The sequence below is a fragment of the Ictalurus punctatus genome, chromosome 23 (assembly GCF_001660625.3).
Source record: "Ictalurus punctatus breed USDA103 chromosome 23, Coco_2.0, whole genome shotgun sequence".
NCBI classification, from domain to species: Eukaryota; Metazoa; Chordata; class Actinopteri; order Siluriformes; family Ictaluridae; genus Ictalurus; species Ictalurus punctatus.
The window spans coordinates 15,631,629-15,652,401 of record NC_030438.2 but is presented as its reverse complement, the minus strand read 5'-3'; the positions used below and the strand labels follow the sequence as shown (position 1 = coordinate 15,652,401).

Below are 20,773 nucleotides of genomic sequence, written 5' to 3'. Positions count from 1 at the left end.
TTGAAGATCAATAAATTCTTTCTAAAAGCATTTGTAAGTTTTACTGATTTTCTGTAGTTCTTTGAAAGAAATCATGGACAACGCAAAGGTTTGAATGTATATCGGTAGTTTATTTTTCTTCCATCAAGTAAAAAACAAACAAAAAAAACAACAACAACTAAATAATAAAACTACCATTTCATTCCACTGCATTTCTCAAACATTTTAATCGTTTCTGAAGAAATGAACGCAAAATGAAATCAGCGTTTCTGGGAGAATTTACACAATAGCAGCTAGGTAGTCTTTCACTTCTGCAGGAGTCAGTCGCCTGAAGCCACTCTCGTTGCAGATTCCCACCTCAATGTTGTCCTCAGTCATCTGGCCTTCAAAGCTTTCCTGTAACACATTTACGTTTTGCAGACCATGTGAACTCTCATTACAGCTTTACATTTTAACGCAAATGCAAATCATAAATATCTAAAACTGTTGATGCTTTTCCATGTCCATCTTTTATTCAGATGCCATCTAATCAGCAAGAGGATCAAAAGAAGTGCAACTTTACCTTGAGTGTCAAAATAGCTGTGTGAATGGCATCTTCCAGTTCCAGATCTTCATTGTACCTAAAACGACACAACGTGGAGTTTGCGTGAATGCTAGTTTGTTTAAAAAAATTACGTTTTGCATAAGGTTTAAAATCAGAAGTGCTGGAAAGTTCTCAATACCTTTTTTCAAGGAAGGTTTTTCCATTCACATAGTTCTTCCCCATTGCTGTGGCTTTCCATGCAAAGTACGCACCCTTTAAACGATAAACGTATTAATATTTAAAATAAAATTTAAAAAAAAAAGCACATCACAAATATTTCAATATAATAAACATTTATAATGTGTTTAAGGATGGATTTTCCTTTGAACCCAGAAATTTCACAAACGCACTGCAGGAGTGCCAGCATATAAAACTCTAAAAGATCCCATCGATGTTTTTGCAAAATTTCACATAAACGGCTATGTACGTGTCAAGTGCAGAGTTCACAACGTGATATGTATTTCAACGAGCCACACAGTACAGCTGTCTAGAAATGCTTCAAATTCTTACATACCGAGGGATCAGACTGGAAGAGGTACGGGCGATCTTCATCCCAGCCAGCAATTAGGAGAGATACACCAAATGGACGAACACCACTATGTACCAAACACGTAAAAATATTTGTTTTAACACAATTCAGAAAACATATTTACACAAACCCTGAAAATCCACTGAAAACTGGAGGTTTAATCTTTGTACAGTGTCCTCCAGAATTATTTGCACCCTTTATAAAAAAATTTTTTTAAATAACTGTATAAAATTATCATTAATTGAAATTTCCCACTCAAACAATATGATAAATAATTTCTTTATTTTAACAAAAAGCACTCTCATTAATTCTTTTTTCCCCCTTTTTAAATAATAGTACGTTCTCTCAAATATATGTACTAAAATGACACTATTAAGGAATTCTTTAAATGCAAACAAACTGTTATTCCCAGGAATTTTAATTATGTCCAATTCTGTATTTAAAAGAACAAAACAACATGTTTACATAAAATGTCTCTGGATATACCTAATTCATTCCATGTCTTATTCTTTCTGCACACATTTTATTCTCTTCAATCATTTTCGAAGACACCGTATATATGTCAATGACCTACTCCACTTCCAAAAACAGTTCCTAATATTAAGACAGAGGAATCAAACCCACCCTGACTGTGTGTATTCCTGCATGACCGAAGCAACCCTCTGAACAAGCTGGCCTGTGGGAATCGGCTCTTGGTAGACCAGGAAGTACTGCTGAGCAAGCTTTCGGGCTCTCCTCAACAAAACTCTGCACAGTAAAATACATTTTAAATAATAATAATAATAATAATAATAATAATAATTAAAAACAAACTTACACTTAAGCTTAAGGGAATACTATATAAATGCTAATCTCTAGAGCTAATCTACTGCATCTGTAGAGTATGTCTGAAAGCAATGAACAACAACTTCAACCCTGTTCCCTATACTAAGAAAAGAACACACAGCCCATTACTGCAAAATATCTAGTAATTGGCCCCCGAGTGGCAAGACAGGAAAGTCTCTGCCCTATCGTCTTGAGACAGCGAGCTCGAATCCAGATGATACCACAGCTATCCATAGCCAGGAGTCAAAGGAGCAAAACCAGCTGTGTTCTCTGGATGAGAGGTATGGCCAGAAATAATTGCAATAAACGATATTTTTGTCATTTTAAAAGCATTTTACACCACCGATATAATGATAATATAATAGCATAATAATGCAGAGTACATCCTTTCAAAGAGCAAATGAACTTTTAATTCTTAAGAATATTCAGACATTGGAACTAATTTCAATATTTTATATAATATATATGATGATATTTTATATAATACATTGATGAATGTTCATTTTTAGGGCTATTATATTTTTGAAAAAATAGTTTGTCTTCTGATGAAAATATCCTTGAAATGTAGTCGATATTTCACATGCCATATTTATTAATTTGAGTAAATTTTACTCTGACCAAAAAGGCATCGAATGCTATATTAGTCAATGCCATTTTAGTTGATGAGAAAACGTCTTTTTTTTAAATCTTACAAGTATTCAAAGTTCGAATGTTAATTTGACAGCCCTTGAGCAGACGAGAGGATCGAAGCAGCACGGACGGCTAAAATGTTGGTGACATTCATTTTTATGTAAACAAACACTGATGTAAACACACTGCGTGATATCGAAGACGATCGAGGTCATGTCCATATATCACACGATAAGTCGATAAAGTAATTATCGTTACAGGTCTTATCAGCAGCACTGTGGTATAAACAAATACAAAATACTGTATATGGAAATAAAATGAAAGTAAAACTATATGAAGTCTAGCATTTTGCCCGTGATAACACAGAGACAATGATAGATGCAGAAGTCACTGTGTAAGAACAGGCTGTTATTCTGTGATGTCGAGTTCTTACCTGTAGTCTGGGCCCATCCCACTGTACACCATCCCAATGTGTTTGGTTATGGGCTCTACTTTGTGCACACTCAGTTCATCGTACAGTATCGACTTCTGCTTCTTTTCTGTCGCCAACACCACACCATTTGCGGCTGTGAATAAAGGTGGATTAATAAATGTGCCTCAATAGAAATCTCTATGTACATCTGAGAAACATCTGGGAAATATTTTCTCTATTCGCACCGCTGTTTCTCGATTTTTATCTTTCCCATTTTGTATATACATTATTTTCCTCACATGCCCTCTCACTCTCTCTCTCTCACTCACACATACATCTTCCTTCTTTCCAGTTTCTTAGAGCCTATTTTTCCCTTTCACAGCAATCTGTCACTCATCTTTAGTCTTTACTCTTTTGTTTTTTTTCTTAATTTCTTCTGTCTTCTTTATCTTTTCTTCGGCTGTCTTTCTTTCTATCTCTCCTTCTTTCTCACACTTCCTCTCCCCCTTTTGCTTATTCCTTCCTTTATCTTTTTTTGCACTCTCTTATTTCATTTTCTTCCTGCTTTTCTCACATCTTCTCTTTCTTTTGATCCATTCTTCTTCTCATGTTTTTTTTGTTTTTTACATTTGCTTCTCTTTTGACGTGCTTTTCCTTGTTCATAGTTTCTTTCAGTCTCTTCTTCATTCCTTAATTATTTCTTTCTTCATTTTTGTCTTGGTCTTTTCTTCTGTTTTTCCTTCTTTTTCTCTTTCCTTCTCACTCTTTCTCTCCTTGTTCTTTGTTTCTTTCTTCGTCCTTTCCATCTAGCTCTTTTTGCACAGTCTTCCTTCATTTTTTTCTTTTAGTCTCTTCTTCCTTTCTGCTTTTCCCACTCCACAAATTTTCATTATGCTTTCCCCTCCTCACCTTTCCTTCTCACTCATTTCTTTTTTATTCCCTTTCTCTTAGTGTTTTTTTCAATTCTTGTCCCCCCCTTTCTCTTTTTTTAGTATCATTTCTTTATTCCTCTCTTTTTCCCACCCATTTCATTTGCTCTCTCTTTCTCTAGCTTCCTTCTCACTTTTATGTTTGTTTCCATCTCTTTTTCTTTCTTCCTTCTTGATCCTATTTTTTCTTTGTTCTTTCTTTTGTTCGTTCTCCCAGCTCCTTGCAAATATTTCCTCCAGGAAATGCATATCTAGTTACACTCAGTAGTAGCAATACTGGCCAAAACCCCAATCTACCCTATATTTGGATATTAAGGTAAATAAGGAGATAAAAGTACCCTTAATTCCAACTGATGGAGCTCCTGCCGCAACAGCTGCCAGTGCATATTCAATCTGAACCAGCTTCCCCGAAGGGCTGCAAAACAGAAAACACAGGCTATTAGCCACTATTAAAGTTTATATTAAAAGAGATAATCTAATGCCAAATGTAATCAATTTAATTTCTACACCTGTTTTGGTAAACCGAAACCGAAAGCAGTTTAACCGGCAAAAACACAAAAAGCCTTTAAGAACAGAACAGAAATTAATCTATTATTTCTTTTCTCATTTCACAACATTATGCTTTAAACTTAAAACTACTCAAGTAAGCTATAAACATTTATCTATGATCGATTACATCCAGGCTCTGTGTTAGCAAGCAAACTAGCTTCTTAACCAGTTAAATAGCGTTGCTCTACACAGTTACCTAGAAGGCTGTATCCCAAATGCATCCTTACTGAACTCCGAGTGCACTCATCACAGTGTATTTCATGTTCTATGTAGTGCACTTCTATAGAGAAGACGAATGCGTTCGGGATTCAACCGCAGCTAATTAACAGTGACTCCGCATCGCTTTCTATTTCACTATTGTTTTGGGGTTTGTTTGTTTTTTACTCCGCAACATTCAAACTATCATGCGTCTTTAAATTGTCGTCTGAGACACGCTGAAGGCCCATATAAACACAAGAACACAAAAAGGCAAAGTTAATTTATTTACCTGAATGTAGTCAGAGAGAAACTGTAACCCCTTTCTGCCATTGCTGTTTCACGGTGCAGGAAGTGACGCCATATGTTTGACAGAAATGGTTGGACTGCTATGTGACAGAGAGCGTTATGGGTAATGTAGTCAAGTGGGCAAAAAGCGCGACCTTTTAAGGGCATGCTCTCCGTTTTTTACGCTTATATTTTTATATTGAACTCAGATATGAATACATTTATGTTTGGAGTTTAGTTTTGTCGTAAATAGCAAGCACACGCCATTCACGAAGTACAATTTACGTTTTAAGAACGCCAATCTCCAAAATGCACTAGTACGATACTGTGCGCATGCGCGGTTGCTCTTCTCAACCAAGTGACCGTGAGGATGTTGTAGTCTGTACGCTGGGTTGAGGATACATTATGTCGCTGACGGTATTTTTACGGTTTCTGAGACATTCTTTACAACAATTGGAGTCCAGTTTAATACAGACTGCAGGGTTGGACAGGAATTTAGGTACGTAAAGTGCGTAATATTAAGCAATAGGTCAACAAGGAAGGGAAGCATGCTAGGGAGAATGGGTTGCCAGTTTGTCATTTAATTGGAAACAAATTGTATTTCATTCGTGTTTATTATCGTAGTTCTTTTCTATTAAGCAAAACTGAAAACATACTTTCGTTTAGATTAAATATCCCAGAAGCAAGAGATTGTAGTCAACTAGCATGATTTTAAACCTTGATTGGCTTAGAAACATACTAAGCAATCTGGCAACTCTGTGTGTCTAATATCGATTCTGACAGAAGTCAAAATTGTCCACAATTTAGTCCAGAATGTTATTGTTTATGTCAGTTATTAATCTCCGAGCTCTAAATGTAAGTCTAATTATGTACCAGAGATGTAATTTGTAAAAACAACAAAAAATAAATTTGTAAAAAAATTTTTAAAAAAAGTTATCCTATAATTTTTGCACCTTTTCTGCCTAGGGCCAGCTTTGGCAGTGCATGGACCCAGCCTTCTTCCTCAACCTCAGCACATTAGAGATGATGAAAGCTCTGAGCCAAGTTTCCTCGACAGTATTTTCTGGATGGCAGCACCCAAAAAGAGACGCACCATTGAGGTGAATCGCTGCAGAAGACGGAACCCAAATAAACTCATTAAAGTCAAGGCAAGTCTGAGATGTTTAAAACAATAATGCCGTGTGGCCTTGAGTAAATGACCATCACGCCACTGACGCCTGCAAAAAATAAACAAATAAAACTTGAGCATCTTTAATTATAAACTGATTTATTTCCCCTAGACAAACATTGAGCCGTGTCCAGAGTGTGGGAACCTAAAACAGAAGCATGTCCTCTGTGGGTTCTGCTACGAGAAGGTCCGAAAGGAGACAGCCATGATTCGGAAGCAGATTGAAATCAAGGAAGGCCGTCCTCACAACGCACCCACTGTGGAGACTGTGGTTCTGTACGAGAACGAAGCTCCTCGTGATGTAGACAAGGAGAAGAGAATAGTGGAGCGTAGCAGAAACCGCCCCTTCTGGTTTAAACTGTAACTTACCCTGAGATTTTTTTTGTATAATATCATCAATATTAAAGTATTGAATCTGTTGGACTGCCTTTATGTTTTGAAAGTCTTTCTTTTGCCGGTAATAGTCAACAAACAACTGTCAGCATTGGAGAGATATTAGTTCAAGGTTATTAAACATTGGGTTGAAAAGGAGAGGTTAAGAGCACACTAAAGCCACAAAATAGTGCCGAATAGGCCTATTTCCATATCGTTCCATCTGTTCAGGATTATTTAATGATTTATTTCATTTACCTGGTAAGTATAACCATGTCATAAAAATCACAAGCTTTATGCATGAAGTGGGTTACAAGTGCTGTGCAACATATGCTTGTGCCAGAACATTGATATGCCCACCTAACCCCCATGCCTAACTACTCACCTACCCTCCCAGCTACCTACCCAACTACCCACCCGCCTAACCTGCATACCCACTCACCCAACCCATTCCCCATCTTCCCACCCACCTACCTACACACCAACCTGACCACCAGCCTCCATACCACATACACATACCTACACAGAGACCCTTACGCTCTAGTAATCCTGAAGACGCTGTTTGGCTTGTTCAGGTGTGTTTGATAAAAGCAGTAAGTGACTTCTGAGATGTAGTCACTTACTGCTTTTATCACAGGATAGACAACACCAAAGCTGTTCATTTGTAAAACATTCAACTGAACAGAATCAAATCTATTCACACATACCAACCGTACATCTGTACCAACATGATAGATCAGGCTGGTTCTTCAAATCTGGCCCTTGAAGTCCACTGTCCTGCAGAGTTTAGCGCCAACCCTAATTAAGCAGACCTGAACAAGCAAACCAGGGTCTTCAGAATTACTTGAAAATTACAGCCAGGTAAGCCTGAAGGTTGGAGCTAAACTCTGCAGATTTGAAGAACCCTGTGATGGGTCATGCTTCACTGTTGCCAATATCAAATTTTAGAACTCACTGACAAGCATAAACTATTGTACAGTACTGTGAAAAAGTCTTAGACACATGCAAATAAATGCTGTAGAGCAAAGATGCCTTCAAAAAGAATTAAATGTTTCTACATTTAAAATATACTTAAAAGAAAAGTAAACAGTAATAAATGAAGCAAACTCAACAATTGGTGTGAAAACACTTTAAAAAAAATAGTAGTCTCTGGTACAATTTTTGCAGTTTTACACAGAAATGAGCTGTAAGTTTTATTGAGCATCTTGCAGAACCAGCCACGGTTCTTCTGGATATTTTGGCTGTCGCACTTGCTTTTTATTTTTTCAGCAAAACCCAGCAGTCTTCATTATGTTTTTTGTCTGAAAATGGTCTCTTACATAATATGCTGCTTTCTTTTTACTGACATACAAACATTTCTTTGGTAACATTTAATTTTGTGCTGGAAAACTAATGTTTGGAAATCTAAAATGTTTCTCTACTGACTCAATAATGCAGAAATCATAAAATAAAAATCTGATAAAGTTCATACTAAAACAAATAGGCTGCCTAAGACTTTTGCACTGTACTGTATGTCAATTATAAACATAGTTACTGTAAAATACTGTTCATTTTCGTTATTTGTTCTGTGTATATATTACATCTGTTCATTTCTCAAAATGCATGCATAAAGTAGGCTTTTCTCCAGATTTCTATTAGCCCTAGCTCGGTGACCAGTGGGATCTGAAATTCACAATTTTTACAGCAGAATGCAAATATAGAGAAATTTCAGGTTTGAATCTGGTCCCCCACCAGAGATATTCAACCCAAAATTGAGGGGAATTTAAAGAAATGACACTTTCTCGACACCATAAAAAATTAATAAGAGAAGACTCAAACCTGAAATGTTCTGAGTGCACACTATACTTTCTTAGGTACCCCCTAAAAAATTAAGATTGAGAGTCAAACTCTTCAAATTATAAACTGACCCAAACATGGAACTGTGAGCAATCTTCTAAGGAACGAGTATGTGTAAAATGTTTATATATGTATGTGTACCTTGTAATGTGTTTTTGTTCCAAGTAGCTTGGACCATTCTGAGCCGAGACCGTGAGGTTTCTGTAAAGAGCTGTATGACCAAAATTTCTTGTGTGCCATGACACAAAGATGGTCGTCATAGTTAAACCAAGTTAAACCATGGGATTTACATGCACAACATTCTCGAGAGATTACACAGAGTGGTGCAAAAAAACAAAAAACATCCCTGCAGACTGAAACGCCTTGTTGATGAGAGAGATCAGAGGAGAATGACCAGACTGGTCTGTGCTATGGACAGGAAGTCCATAGTAACTCAAATAAGCACTCTTTCCAACCGTGGTGAGCAGAAAAGCATCTCAGAATGCACAACACATCAAACCTTGCGGTGGATGAGCTACAACAGCAGAAGACCACATCAGGTTCTACTCCTGGCAGCCAAGAACAAGAATCTGAGGCTATCATGGGTACAGACTCGCCCAAACTAACAGCTGAAGATTAGAAAGAAAAATCATCGAAAAGTATTTATTTATTTATGTTTATTTATGCATGTATTATGTATATCTCCATAACCAATAGTGTGAGCTTTTCAAGGAAAAGAAACCTCTAACATACATACGGTAGAGAAAATAAATGGAAGGGATATATGGATGTAAATGGAAACAGTAGGACCTACTAAAGCAATTTCAACATCTGTATTGCTGTACATTAAATAATAATAACACTTTCACGTTCTTGCTTAAATGAAATACAAACTGTCGTGATTACATCCTGACCTGACATCTCTGATATGCTGTTCTGCCACAGCATGTGAACTTGTATACTTATTTATAAACCATTCAGTCCCATCATCGGGTTGTACCAATGCGTTCCGTAACATGGGGGGAGATATACAAGGGCAAAGTAATAACACTGCAATATTAAGAAAGATTAATTTGAGAAAATTTAAACGAATAACATACTAAGGCTATATAACTGCACATTTAGAATTTTAATATACATATTTCTTAATTTCAGTTACAAACACAACATTTGAAATATAATACCCCCCCCCACGTCAAGATAAACAAGTCTGTTTTGCGTTGGTTGCGTAAATAACGTTGACAGCGTAAGATTGCGCGGAGCTGAGCAAACGTTAAAAAAGAAACAATAAGTGAGTGTTTAGTGCTTTTTCTGAAGGTAAGCAAGTGTTGGTTTATAAAAGCTTTATTTATTACCAAGTACCGCAGCTTTGTATTGAAATAAAATGTGCTGACAATTTCTGTTTACCGGAAGAGCACGTTAGCATTAGCTTAGCATTGTGTAGAAATGGCTTGTTGTAACCTAGAGTCTAGTTTTGTAGTAATGTGTATTTCTGTTTACTGTAAGAGTAAAACATGCATTACTGTGTGTTTATATGTAACAATGTGTGTAGTCTGGTTTTATCCAAAAATGTATCAAAAACATAACTCTGCATAACATTTGGGAACCACAGTGTTGTGCATCAGTACATAATCTTATATAAATTAATGAATCAAAGTGAAACATCATGAAGGTTGAAGGCCCAGCTGAGCAAACTGTGTGCATGATGTGCAGACGTTGTGACTGAAATGCTTAGTTTTTTTTGGCTGTATCAACATTACATTTTGACTTTGATTTGCAGACTATCTCCATGAACAATCTGAATGATCCTCCTGGATGGAATATAAGGCCAGTGCCACATGAGGGTCCTGATGGAGGGAAATGGAACTACGCTCTGTTAGTACCGATGCTTGGCCTTGCGGCCTTTCGTGAGTATCTAAGCAAAGAAATCCATCCCTCCATATTCTATACTTCTTATCCTGAACCTGGAGCCTATCCTAGGGAGCATGGGGCACAAGGCGGGGTACACACTGGACAGGGTGCCAATCCATCACAGGGCACACTCATACACGCATTCACACACGCATTCACACACCTATTCATACACTACGGACACTTTGGACATGCCAATCAGCCTACCATGCATGTCTTTGGACTGGCGGAGGAAACCGGAGTACCCGGAGGAAACTCCCGCAGCACGGGGAGAACATGCAAACTCCGCACACACAGGGCAGTGGCGGGAATCGAACTCAACCCTGGTGGTGTGAGGCGAACCACTAAGCCTCACTATCACAGCTTATTCAAGCTGGACCCCTGGTGTAAGGACAATTATCAGTCACACTGAGTATGAACTGGACATATAATTCTTTACCACTAAGCCACCATGCACCCTCTAAGCAAAGTAATCGGTCATGTAAAAGTCTATCACTGTCCAGGTGAGACTCAGCATTACACATGGGCCAAGCTTGTAAAATCAATGAATCAATTAGTTAAATGTAAGACATTTAAGACTAAAAAAATAGTTTGACTATCTAGTCATTAGATTTGTTCCTGTACTTGAATAGGTAGTGCCATTATTTTTTACAAATTATTTTCCAGCCAAACTGGAAATGCATTTTCACCCAAGACTAATTCTGGCAGAGCAACCTAAAACTCAGGGTGTGTCCTAAACCACAACTTTTCATGACACAAGTGAGTCAGCCATCATATGATGAGGATTCTGTTCCAGATATACACAGACGGTATCATTTCCATTTGCGACCTGAGCATAACTTGCCACATGCTGAAAAGCAAAATTGTTCTTGTATTGCTCTCTTTATATTACGTTATATCTTCATTGTGAAAACAGTCAGCAGGGAAGTTTTGTGTTTTTTAAAGAATAAAATCCTGACTTTATTACGTTATTACAATATTACGTTCACTTCTGAGGCGAAGTCAGCCTTTCATTCACTTTCATCGCTGTGTAGTGCCACACTGAAATGCAACCACTGCCCAATCACAGCCATAAGTTATGGCGTGTTTGTAATCAAAGAAGAGGAGAAGGGCCTTACATTTTTATATCTCTAAAACTGGATCTTATCATTTGAGAAACAGTCTAAATAAATAAAAAGCAAACTATTTAATTTTTTTTATTCAATATTTTTGATGGAGAAGAGCATACCTGTAGCTTGTGATGCAAAAGAAGAAACCCACTGGTTTAAACATACAGTAGTTTATGTATATATTTATCTTTGCTCTTATGTTTTTTTTTAAATATAAGTCTCCTTATAAAAAGCTGCATATATTCACTTCAGGTTGGATCTGGACACGTGAGTCGCAGAGGCAGATCCAAGAAGCAAAAAGCCAGTTTGAGGGGGACGTGGCTACCGTTGCCAAAGACCTTGAGCTCAAGTATAAAGATACGCTGACGGAGAACCGGCGAACCACTGCTGTCCTAGAGCTGGAGCTAGAGAAAGCGCGTCAGCGGGTGGAGGGCTACAAGAAGGCCCTGGCCTCGCAGAGCCAGCATCTCCTGGAGGAGCGCAAGCACCTACAGAAGGAACGTGAGGAGCTAGAGGAAGAGAAGAAGCGTGCCCTGCAGTCTGGAGCAGCTGGAATGGTACTTCATGCGGCTCTGCAACAGGAGGAGGAATGGCAGCAGAGAGCCCAGGTTTTGCTTCAGGACCTGGAGCACCGGCTGGTGGAGAGGCAGAACGCCTTCTGTAGCCTCCTGCTGCCCAGGGAACGCAGGATGGAGATGGAGAAAGATCTGCTGCTCAGAGTGGCCAAGGACCCGGCGGGGGCAGAATTGGGCCTGGAGGATGACATCAGGGACATTTTTAAAAATGATAGGCACTGCGCAGACATGATGAATATGGACAAGAGGAAAAATGGGAAGCTGATGTGGCTGTATCTTAAATACTGGAGGCTGCAGGTTACACTGCAGAAACACAAGAGAGCAGAGGACAGGTTGAAAGGGTCGCTGCCTGATGTCAAGTGACAGAAATTTAGAAAAATATAGTACTTGTTTTTAACCTCATTTCTCATGAGTCTCATGGCATTTCTCATGAGTTGCACTAATGCTTAGGTATATACAGATTGACAAATTAAAGGGAAAAAATGGTGGCACCATGTTGCTGGTATCTACTTAGAGTGAGGCATCTACTCAAATCAATACAAAGTTCTTCTAAATGATTACCTATATCCTGTGATGAAAACTTCATCTACAATGAACCCGTCTCCATCCACAGAGCACAAGGCCTCGCTGAATGGTTTATGAAAAGGAAAATGAAGTAAATCATATGCTATGACCTTCAAAGTCATCAGATCTCAAGCCACTTGAACATCTGTGGGAGATTTTGGACCCACACACACCAAACTGCACTTTCCTTCACCGCCATTATCAAAACATAACCTGAGGGGAAAACCTTTTGGAAGAACAGTCTTCATCACTCTGGTACATTTCCAGAGACGTGTAGAATCTATGACATGGTGCATTGAGGGTGTTTTGGTGGCTCATATCCCAACACCTTACTAATACACTCTCTTTAAATTTGTTACCCATCTGTATGTTTCTTTAACTTTGTCTAGTCAAGCATATTTATGAATTTGTTTGGGAGGGGGCTACTAAACCTACTGACAATCATTTGAAAATAATGCTGTTTCTGTGAGTGTATATCGTCTTTGCCGTTAATCAGCATGAAATTATAGCTGTTTCACCTGGACCTTTATATTCATACAGATGTAAATCATCCCTGTAATGATAAATTCAAGTTTAAAAAAATAAATAAAAATTGTGCCATTTCAAATGCAAGTGTTCTTGTACTTTTTTTGAGTAATTTTTTTATTTTTATTTTTTTTTTATAATTTTGGCTTTACAGATTTATACACTCTCTCTAAATTTCTCAAACATATCACACACACTTCATATTGCAGCATTATATGGAAGAAATATTTATGGGTGTATTTTATTACCCTATTATTACAGTTAAACACTCGCATTCTATAATGAAAATATATTCTAAGCTGAAATATCACAAACATAAATCTTAAAAGACACAAAAAACCTTTTAGATTAAGAGAAATAATTTTAAATAATTCAAATATTTTATTATCTAACAAATAACACTAGGATTTCTAACAATATTTGTAGGATGCATGCTACAAGGTACAGTAACTGCAGGTCTTTTCCTCTAGATGGCAGTGTATGCTTTCAAAACCTGAAGTTTTTTCACAGCAGTGGTTCAAATTAAATGACCCCAAAGAAGAATATATACATTTGGGAATATTTGGGGCTGAAATGTTTGGTCAGGTGTTAGGGTGAACCGTGTTCCTTAATCCTGCCAAAATGATGGTTTTCTGAAATCCACAACCATATCAGAAAGAAATTTGCAGGTGTTACACTGACAGGAGGCATGACCAACAAATTTCACCTACATCTGTTAAACTAGAACATTCATATATTAGTTCTAGAGAGTCCTAAAGTAGTGGAACATTATTCCTAGCATGCGAACCTCTACTCATATCCACCATTACTACACAGTCTTGCTGAATGATGGTCTTTGTGTCTAGTCGTATAGAAATCCTAACACAAAGAAACTACAATTTGCTGCATTGTAATGTATCTACAGTGATGTGAAAAAGTATTTGCTTTCATTATTTATGTTTTTGTGTAGCTCTCATACTAAATCATTTTAGATCTTCAAACAAAATACAACTTAAAACAAAGGCAACCCGAGTAAACACACAATAGTTGTGTACTATTGTGTCATGAACAGTGACCCTTATTGATGCAGGAGAGGCCTTTAGGTCCTTTGATGTTGTCTGTGGCTCTTTTGTGACTTACTGAATGAGCTGTTTCTGTGCTCTTTGGAGGAGTTTTGGAAGATCGGCTACATCTGGAAAGGTTCACTACTGTGCCGAGTTTTTCCATTTGGAGATAATAGCTCTCACTGTGGTTCTTTGGAGTCCCAGAGCATTTGAAATAGCTTTGTAACCCTTCCCAGACTGATGTATTTCAATCACCTTCTTCCTCATCATTTCTGGAATTTCTTTCAACTTTGGCATAGTGTGTTACAGGGTAAGACCTTTTAACCAACTTCATGCTGTTGAAAAAGTTCTATTTAAGTGTTGATTTGATTGAACAGGGTTTGCAGTAATCAAGCCTGATTGTGTCTAGTCCATCTGAACCCCATTATGAATGCATGTTCATAGATTTGGGGAATTACTAACTACGGGGGCAAATACATTTTCACACAGGCCCAGTTGGTATTGGATAACACTTTTGCTTCAATAAATAGCATTATCATTTAAAAACTGTATTTTGTGTTGACTCGGGTTGCCTTTGTTTTATCTTAGATTTTGTTTTAATTTCTGAAACAGTTTAGTATGAGATCTACACAAAAACAGAAGAAATCAGGATGGAGGCAAATACTTTTTCACAGCACTGTATATACATAGGTAATAAAACATATTACAACAGCAGGTTTTTTGATATAAGGTAAGATGCCTGTAAAATAACTGATGTTGTGTCATTTGGTCAAACAATTAAAAGGGTGGTTAATTATTACCTTGTCAATGTTTGTACAATTTCGTTATATAACTATAATGAGGTCCCTTATAAAAAAAAAAAAAACTTTCCCACAATACCTGAAACACCAGTTTCAATGAAAGATGTACAATTATGTAAGGAATAAAAAACCTTGAGGGTTGGGGGTTGCAGTTATAGGAAAAGAATCAGCAATGGGGTGGTGTGATGCGGACTGATGCAATATAACAGCTTGTCCTGAAGTGTTTTATTCTTCTCATACCACAGCGGTTTGTGAATGATGAGAGTTTTTATTAATTGATAGTTACGTTTAATTGATAATTGATAGTTAGGTTTAATGTTATGGAACGCCCACTAAGCAAGTTCCTATTATCATTTACATGATCGCATAACGTGACGATAAACCATCATTCCCTCACCAGCCTCTCTCTCTCTCTCTCTCTCTCTCTCTCTCTCTCTCTCTCAAAATCCTCTGTCTTGTCGGAAAACTTACTGGCTGTTACAATCCCTGACACTAGAGACTCCTTCCTTTTGTTCTTCTTACAGAAAACATCACTGTATCAATGATTATATGTCCTTCTTTTTTAAATAACAGCACCTTTTAAAATTTTTGTTTATTAGACTTTGATTATTATGGAGCGTCCGCCATACAAGTCCATGTATAAGTTGTTACTATCGAAATGATAACGTATTAGAACGAGCGCGTTAATATATACCTGTGATTGTTCTTCCAGCTAGAACTACTGTCAGAACTGCTGTTATAGAAAATTAATCAACCCCTTCTAACGAATCAGATTTGAGAATTCAACAGTGCTGTAGTATAATAAATAAGAATACTGAAGGCTTTAACACTCTGTTATCGCATGTTGTTCTTTATGTCCGCTGGAAGTCACGTTCCAAGTCCCTCGCTGGTGATACAAGTGTGCGCACTCTGAACTCTGTCCTCTCCGGTTGTATTATGTCTTCCACACTGGACCACAGCACTCTCTTTCGACTCCAGGTCTTCTCAGAGTCTCTGTCTGAGCTCAAACAGGAAGGCGATGGCTCTCTGTGTGTCTCTGGTGGAGTGCTGAGATTCCTGGGCACGAAGATCTGCAGCGGAAGCGCGGTTTTATATGGGAGCCGATACTTATGCAACTTTGTTCCATCTTCACCAGTGCAAAAGGTCTGATCGAGGAACCGGCGCACAACAAAATGACGCACACGCTTTCGTTCGTAAGACTCCTTTCGTGCTGAGTCTTTCTCAGTAAGTGTATCTCTGTAGGAAAGGATAATAAATATATTAGAAATGAGATGTTCATATAATAACAATAATCATACAATAATCCCCCAAAAATCCCAGATCTCTGCACGTATATGTATCTGTTCATATTAATGTATTTGTATTCGGTTACATCCCTGGTATACAATTAATCAGTCACGTGGCAATAGCACAATCCATAAAATCATGCAGATACAGGACAGAAGGTTCAGATAATGTTCACATCAGACGCCAGGATGGAGGGGTGGGTGGGTGGGGGGGATTTGATCTCAGTGACTCTGACTGTGGCATGGTTGTTGGTGCCAGATGGGCTGGTTTGTGTATTTCAAATGCACAACAGTCTAGTGTTGACACAGAATGGTGCAAAAAACAAAAACATTCATTGAGCAGCAGTTCTGTTCAGAACTAACTGCCTTGCTGATGAGAGAGGTCAGAGGAGATTGGCCAGACTGGTTCAAGCTGGCTATGGAAACTCAAATAACCACAGATCCTTTAAGTCCTGCAAGTTGTGAGGTGGGGCCTCTATGGATTGCACATGTTTGTACAGCACATCCCACAGATGCTCGATCAGATTGAGATCTGAGGAATTTGGAGGCTGAGTCAACACTCTGAACTCTTGGTCGTATTCCCGAACCCATTCCTGAACAATTTTTGCAGTGTGGCAGGACACATTATCCTATTGGAAGAGACACCATTCTGTCATAGCCAGCATTAACCTTTTCAGAAATTTGTGCTACAGTAGCTCTTCTGTGGGTTCGGAACAGGCGGGATAGCGTTCGCTCCTACACGCATCGATGAGCCTTGGGCGCCCATGACCCTGTTGCTGGTTCAGTGGTTGTCCTTCCTTGGACCACTTTTGGTAGGTACTAACCACTGCATACCGGGAACACCCCACAGGACCTGCCGTTTTAGAGATGCTCTGACCCAGTCGTCTAGACATCACAATTTGGACCTTGTCAGAGTTGCATTTTTCATGCTTCCAACACATCAACTTTGAGAACTGAATGTTCACTTGCTGCCTAATATATCCCAGCCCTTCACAGGTGCCAGTGTAAGGAGATAATGTGGAACAATGCAATTAACTTCACCTGTCAGTGGTTTTAATGTTATGGCTGATTGGTGTACATACATATGTATATACTGTACATACATACAGTAACATACCTTTCACTAGGTTTTCTTGTAACAATTCAAATTTTTTGACAAATTCCTATTCATATACTTTATACATCATAATCTAAAATAACATATTATACATAGACATAATATTCCTTATTATTTCACACCACTGTAATAATCTCAAATTCGTGTGCTTGCATACATAACAATATCAAATGGATGCACATATATTTATATAATTTAATCCCAAAATCACAGTTCATTCATATAATACACCCAAACGTCCAATTCATTGCTCATATACAGTGCTGTGAAAAAGTATTTGCCTCCAACCTGATTTCATCTGTTTTTGTGTAGAACTCATACTAAATTGTTTCAGAAATTAAAACAAAATCTAAGATAAAACAAAGGAAACATAATATTATTTATTGAAGCAAAAGTGTTATCCAATACCAATTGGACCTGTGTGAAAATGTATTTGCCCCTGTAGTTAGTAATTCCCCAAATCTATGAAACTGCATTCATAATGGGGTTCAGCTGGACTAGAGGACCCAGGCCTCATTAATGCAAACCCTGTTCAATCAAATCAACAGGGTTATAAAGCTATTTAAAAGACTCTGGGACTCCAAAGAACCACAGTGACAGTCATTATCTCCAAATGGAAAAACTCGACACAGTAGTGAACCTTCCCAGAAGTGGCCAACCTTCCAAAAATTCCTCCAAGAGCACAGAGATGATTCATCCAGGAAGTTACAAAAGAGCCAAGGACAACATCAAAGGACCTACAGGCCTCTCTTGCATCAATAAAGGTCACTGTTCATGACTCCACTATCAGAAAGACACTGGGCAAAAATGGCATCCACGGAATAGTGGCGAGGTGAAAACCATTGCTAACCCAGAAGAACATTAAGGCTCATCTGAATTTTGCCAAAACACATCTTGATGATCCTCAAACATTTTGGGAGAATGTTCTGTGGATTGATGAGTCGAAAGTGGAACTGTTTGTAAGACAGGGATCCTGATACATCTGGTGTAAACCAAACAAAGAATTCCACAAAAAGAACATCATACCTACAGTCAAGCATGGTGGAGGAAGTGTGATGGTGTGGGGATGTTTTGCTGCTTCAGGGTCTGGGCAACATGCAATAATTGAGGCAAACATGAATTCTGCTCTCTACCAGAAAATCCTAAAAGAGAATGTCTGGTCTTCAGTCTGTAAAATGAAACTCAAGCTCAACTGGATTATGCAGCAAGACAATGATCCAAAGCATAAGGGTACGTCCTAGTCCTAGAAGTAAGTGAAAATCTGATCTCCAGTTGCCAGAAGCATTTGCTGCTAAAGGTGGCACAACCAGATTTTAAGTTTAAGGGGGCAATTACATTTTCACATTGGCGAAAGATTTTGGATAACTATTTTTGCTTCAATCAAAAAAAAAAAAAAAAACCTGTATTGTGTGTTTACTCAGGTTGCCTTTGTTTTATGTTGTATTTCCTTTGAAGAACTAGAACTATTTAGTATGAGATATACACAAAACATCAGAAATCAGGCAAATCAGGCAAATACTTTTTCACAGCACTGTATACATACCATGATCCCATAGTGTAATATCATTGCTTAGATATTCACAACATATCCCTAGTCTAAAATAATTTTACAGTAAAGGTTCTAATATTTTGATGTGTGAGTATTGCTAAAAGGAAATTCTATCATTTGCATAGTTATTATTTTTTTTAAAACATCTCTATATCTACTAGCAGTATATCATGTTATAGAAATATTATTGACTATACAGTGACTATATCTATACATTCAATATACAGTTATAATATGAAACAATAGAAATAGAGCAAAAATATTGGCTTTGTAACAGATAAAGTGCAAAATATACAGTATGCCTATGTAGTGCATTACTGTATGTATTTTAATCTCTACATCTCAAATCATGACTGGTATAACATTGACATTTTGCCACTCATTTAGAAAGAATTGGATTTAATATAGTGGTTGAGAACAGGTTATAGCCTATAACATTTAATTATACTGTATAGTGTCTAAGAAAACATTGATAAATGCAATCAGATTAGTGACAAAGTGGTTGTTGGTCAATCTGGATTACACCTAATGACCAAAATCCTTCCTTCGAATCTGAACATGTTAAGGGATTTAAGCTTGCATTCTAAATAAAATAGAGAAACATACTTGTACTCTGCTCGTGTCTCCATCACCAGGTCTAACCAGGTGGCTTCATATGATTCCCTTTTGCTCTCGTCAACTTCTTTCACATCGCTGTAAGAGTTGACCAGGTAAGACCTGGGGGTTCGGCTCAGGCAGTGCATCTCGTCCCGAATTACATCAGATAACAGCACTAATTGTGACCGATAACTAGCAATCGATGGTAACTTCACTGTCTTGTCGTCCTTAAATAACCTGGTGCTGCTATTTTTGTACTTGGACATCATGATAAGTGTGTACTGATTGGTTTACCCTATGGGCAGAAAGACTAATCCCAAGTCCTTTTTACTTACATGTAGAGAGCAGGTCAATCAACACGGCTACGTGGCACATCTCAGCTTTCTCAGCTTCAGCTCATTATGACTTTATGATTATTGCTGATGGTTAAGCGAAGCAATATGCTGTGATGTGATCTTAAATAGTTACATTCATTGATATCACAATGTCATGAAAAACATCAGTAAGATACCTGCACATTGTATTACACATTATTAGCAGTATGTGTATTTACACACATGATTAGACTAAACACTCATACTATAAAGGAAGTCAAGGTATTTTAAAAAATATTTTTATACTTGTTGGTCAAACTCATGCATTCCATTGAGTTTTTGTTCGTGAATAACATTAATATTTAATAAAAACCCCTTACAAATTATCTTAATGTTCAATATGCAAATGACCTTGATATAGAAGACCTGAACGTCTCCTGTTTCTGAGCAGGCCCGGCTATAAATAGCACAAGACACAGATTTCTCTGACACAACCGATGTAGTGGAGTCACCATTCTCTATCAGAGTTGTCAGCGTTTCCTTGCAGGGCACATGCCCCTTGATGATGTAGAGGTGCTGTTTGGACATTTTCTGCATCACTGCTGTCACTCACTTTCATAATGCAAGGACACACAGTGTGTGACCTCTAGTAGTGTTGATAAAATACAGGACTGTTTATAGATAGTGAGTGTGTATACCACAATGCCAAATAGCTGGTGTCGCATGTCGGATTCAGGATAGACAGTTTGTTATTTTAATGTTTCTACTAAGAAAATTATTATATAATACTTTATAGTCATATGTGATTTCCTATACTTTCTTGGACATACAGTACACATGTCTTGCAGTGAAACTACAAAGTCTCAAGAGCTAGAAATAATCTAGTTATAGATTATTTCATGTGACTAGCAACAGCATCTCAGAACTTTTGGTGTTGGTCCCAGTAGATGTCACCAAGCAGGATGGTGGAAGATATGATGGTACCTATGGGACACCAGTAGACATTCAAGCATCCCAAGCAGCCTTGGAGTTCTGGACTGGTTTGGGGCTTGGTTTGGACGTCTGTCAGTCCAGCGCTGACTGAATCTTAATCTCTGGATCTAAGACCT

General features: G+C 37.8%; 4 protein-coding genes across 4 annotated transcripts; 2 read left to right on the top strand and 2 right to left on the bottom strand.

The window, feature by feature from the left end:
* Positions 1–89: 89 nt before the first annotated feature.
* psma2a (proteasome 20S subunit alpha 2a) lies at positions 90–4,969 on the bottom strand. The gene is made up of 8 exons (XM_017453190.3): positions 4,924–4,969; positions 4,226–4,302; positions 2,980–3,112; positions 1,716–1,838; positions 1,077–1,158; positions 702–775; positions 542–599; positions 90–375 (listed from the first exon to the last, which is right to left on the bottom strand). Exons 1-8 carry the CDS (start codon positions 4,962–4,964, stop codon positions 259–261), a joined length of 705 nt encoding a protein of 234 aa, XP_017308679.1. The 5' UTR covers positions 4,965–4,969; the 3' UTR covers positions 90–258.
* Positions 4,970–5,275: 306 nt separating this feature from the next.
* Positions 5,276–6,514, top strand: mrpl32 (mitochondrial ribosomal protein L32). The gene is given in 3 exon segments (NM_001200846.1): positions 5,276–5,418; positions 5,886–6,067; positions 6,200–6,514. Coding segments are annotated over 3 exon segments (528 nt in total). The 5' UTR covers positions 5,276–5,324; the 3' UTR covers positions 6,452–6,514.
* Positions 6,515–9,488: 2,974 nt separating this feature from the next.
* Positions 9,489–13,040, top strand: ccdc127a (coiled-coil domain containing 127a). Its single transcript, XM_017453185.3, has 3 exons — positions 9,489–9,591; positions 10,055–10,181; positions 11,547–13,040. Exons 2-3 carry the CDS (start codon positions 10,064–10,066, stop codon positions 12,230–12,232), a joined length of 804 nt encoding a protein of 267 aa, XP_017308674.1. The 5' UTR covers positions 9,489–9,591; positions 10,055–10,063; the 3' UTR covers positions 12,233–13,040.
* Positions 13,041–15,378: 2,338 nt separating this feature from the next.
* zmp:0000000930 (uncharacterized) lies at positions 15,379–19,657 on the bottom strand. The gene is made up of 2 exons (XM_017453184.3): positions 19,360–19,657; positions 15,379–16,037 (listed from the first exon to the last, which is right to left on the bottom strand). Exons 1-2 carry the CDS (start codon positions 19,617–19,619, stop codon positions 15,653–15,655), a joined length of 645 nt encoding a protein of 214 aa, XP_017308673.1. The 5' UTR covers positions 19,620–19,657; the 3' UTR covers positions 15,379–15,652.
* Between the last annotated feature and the right edge of the window lie 1,116 nt (positions 19,658–20,773).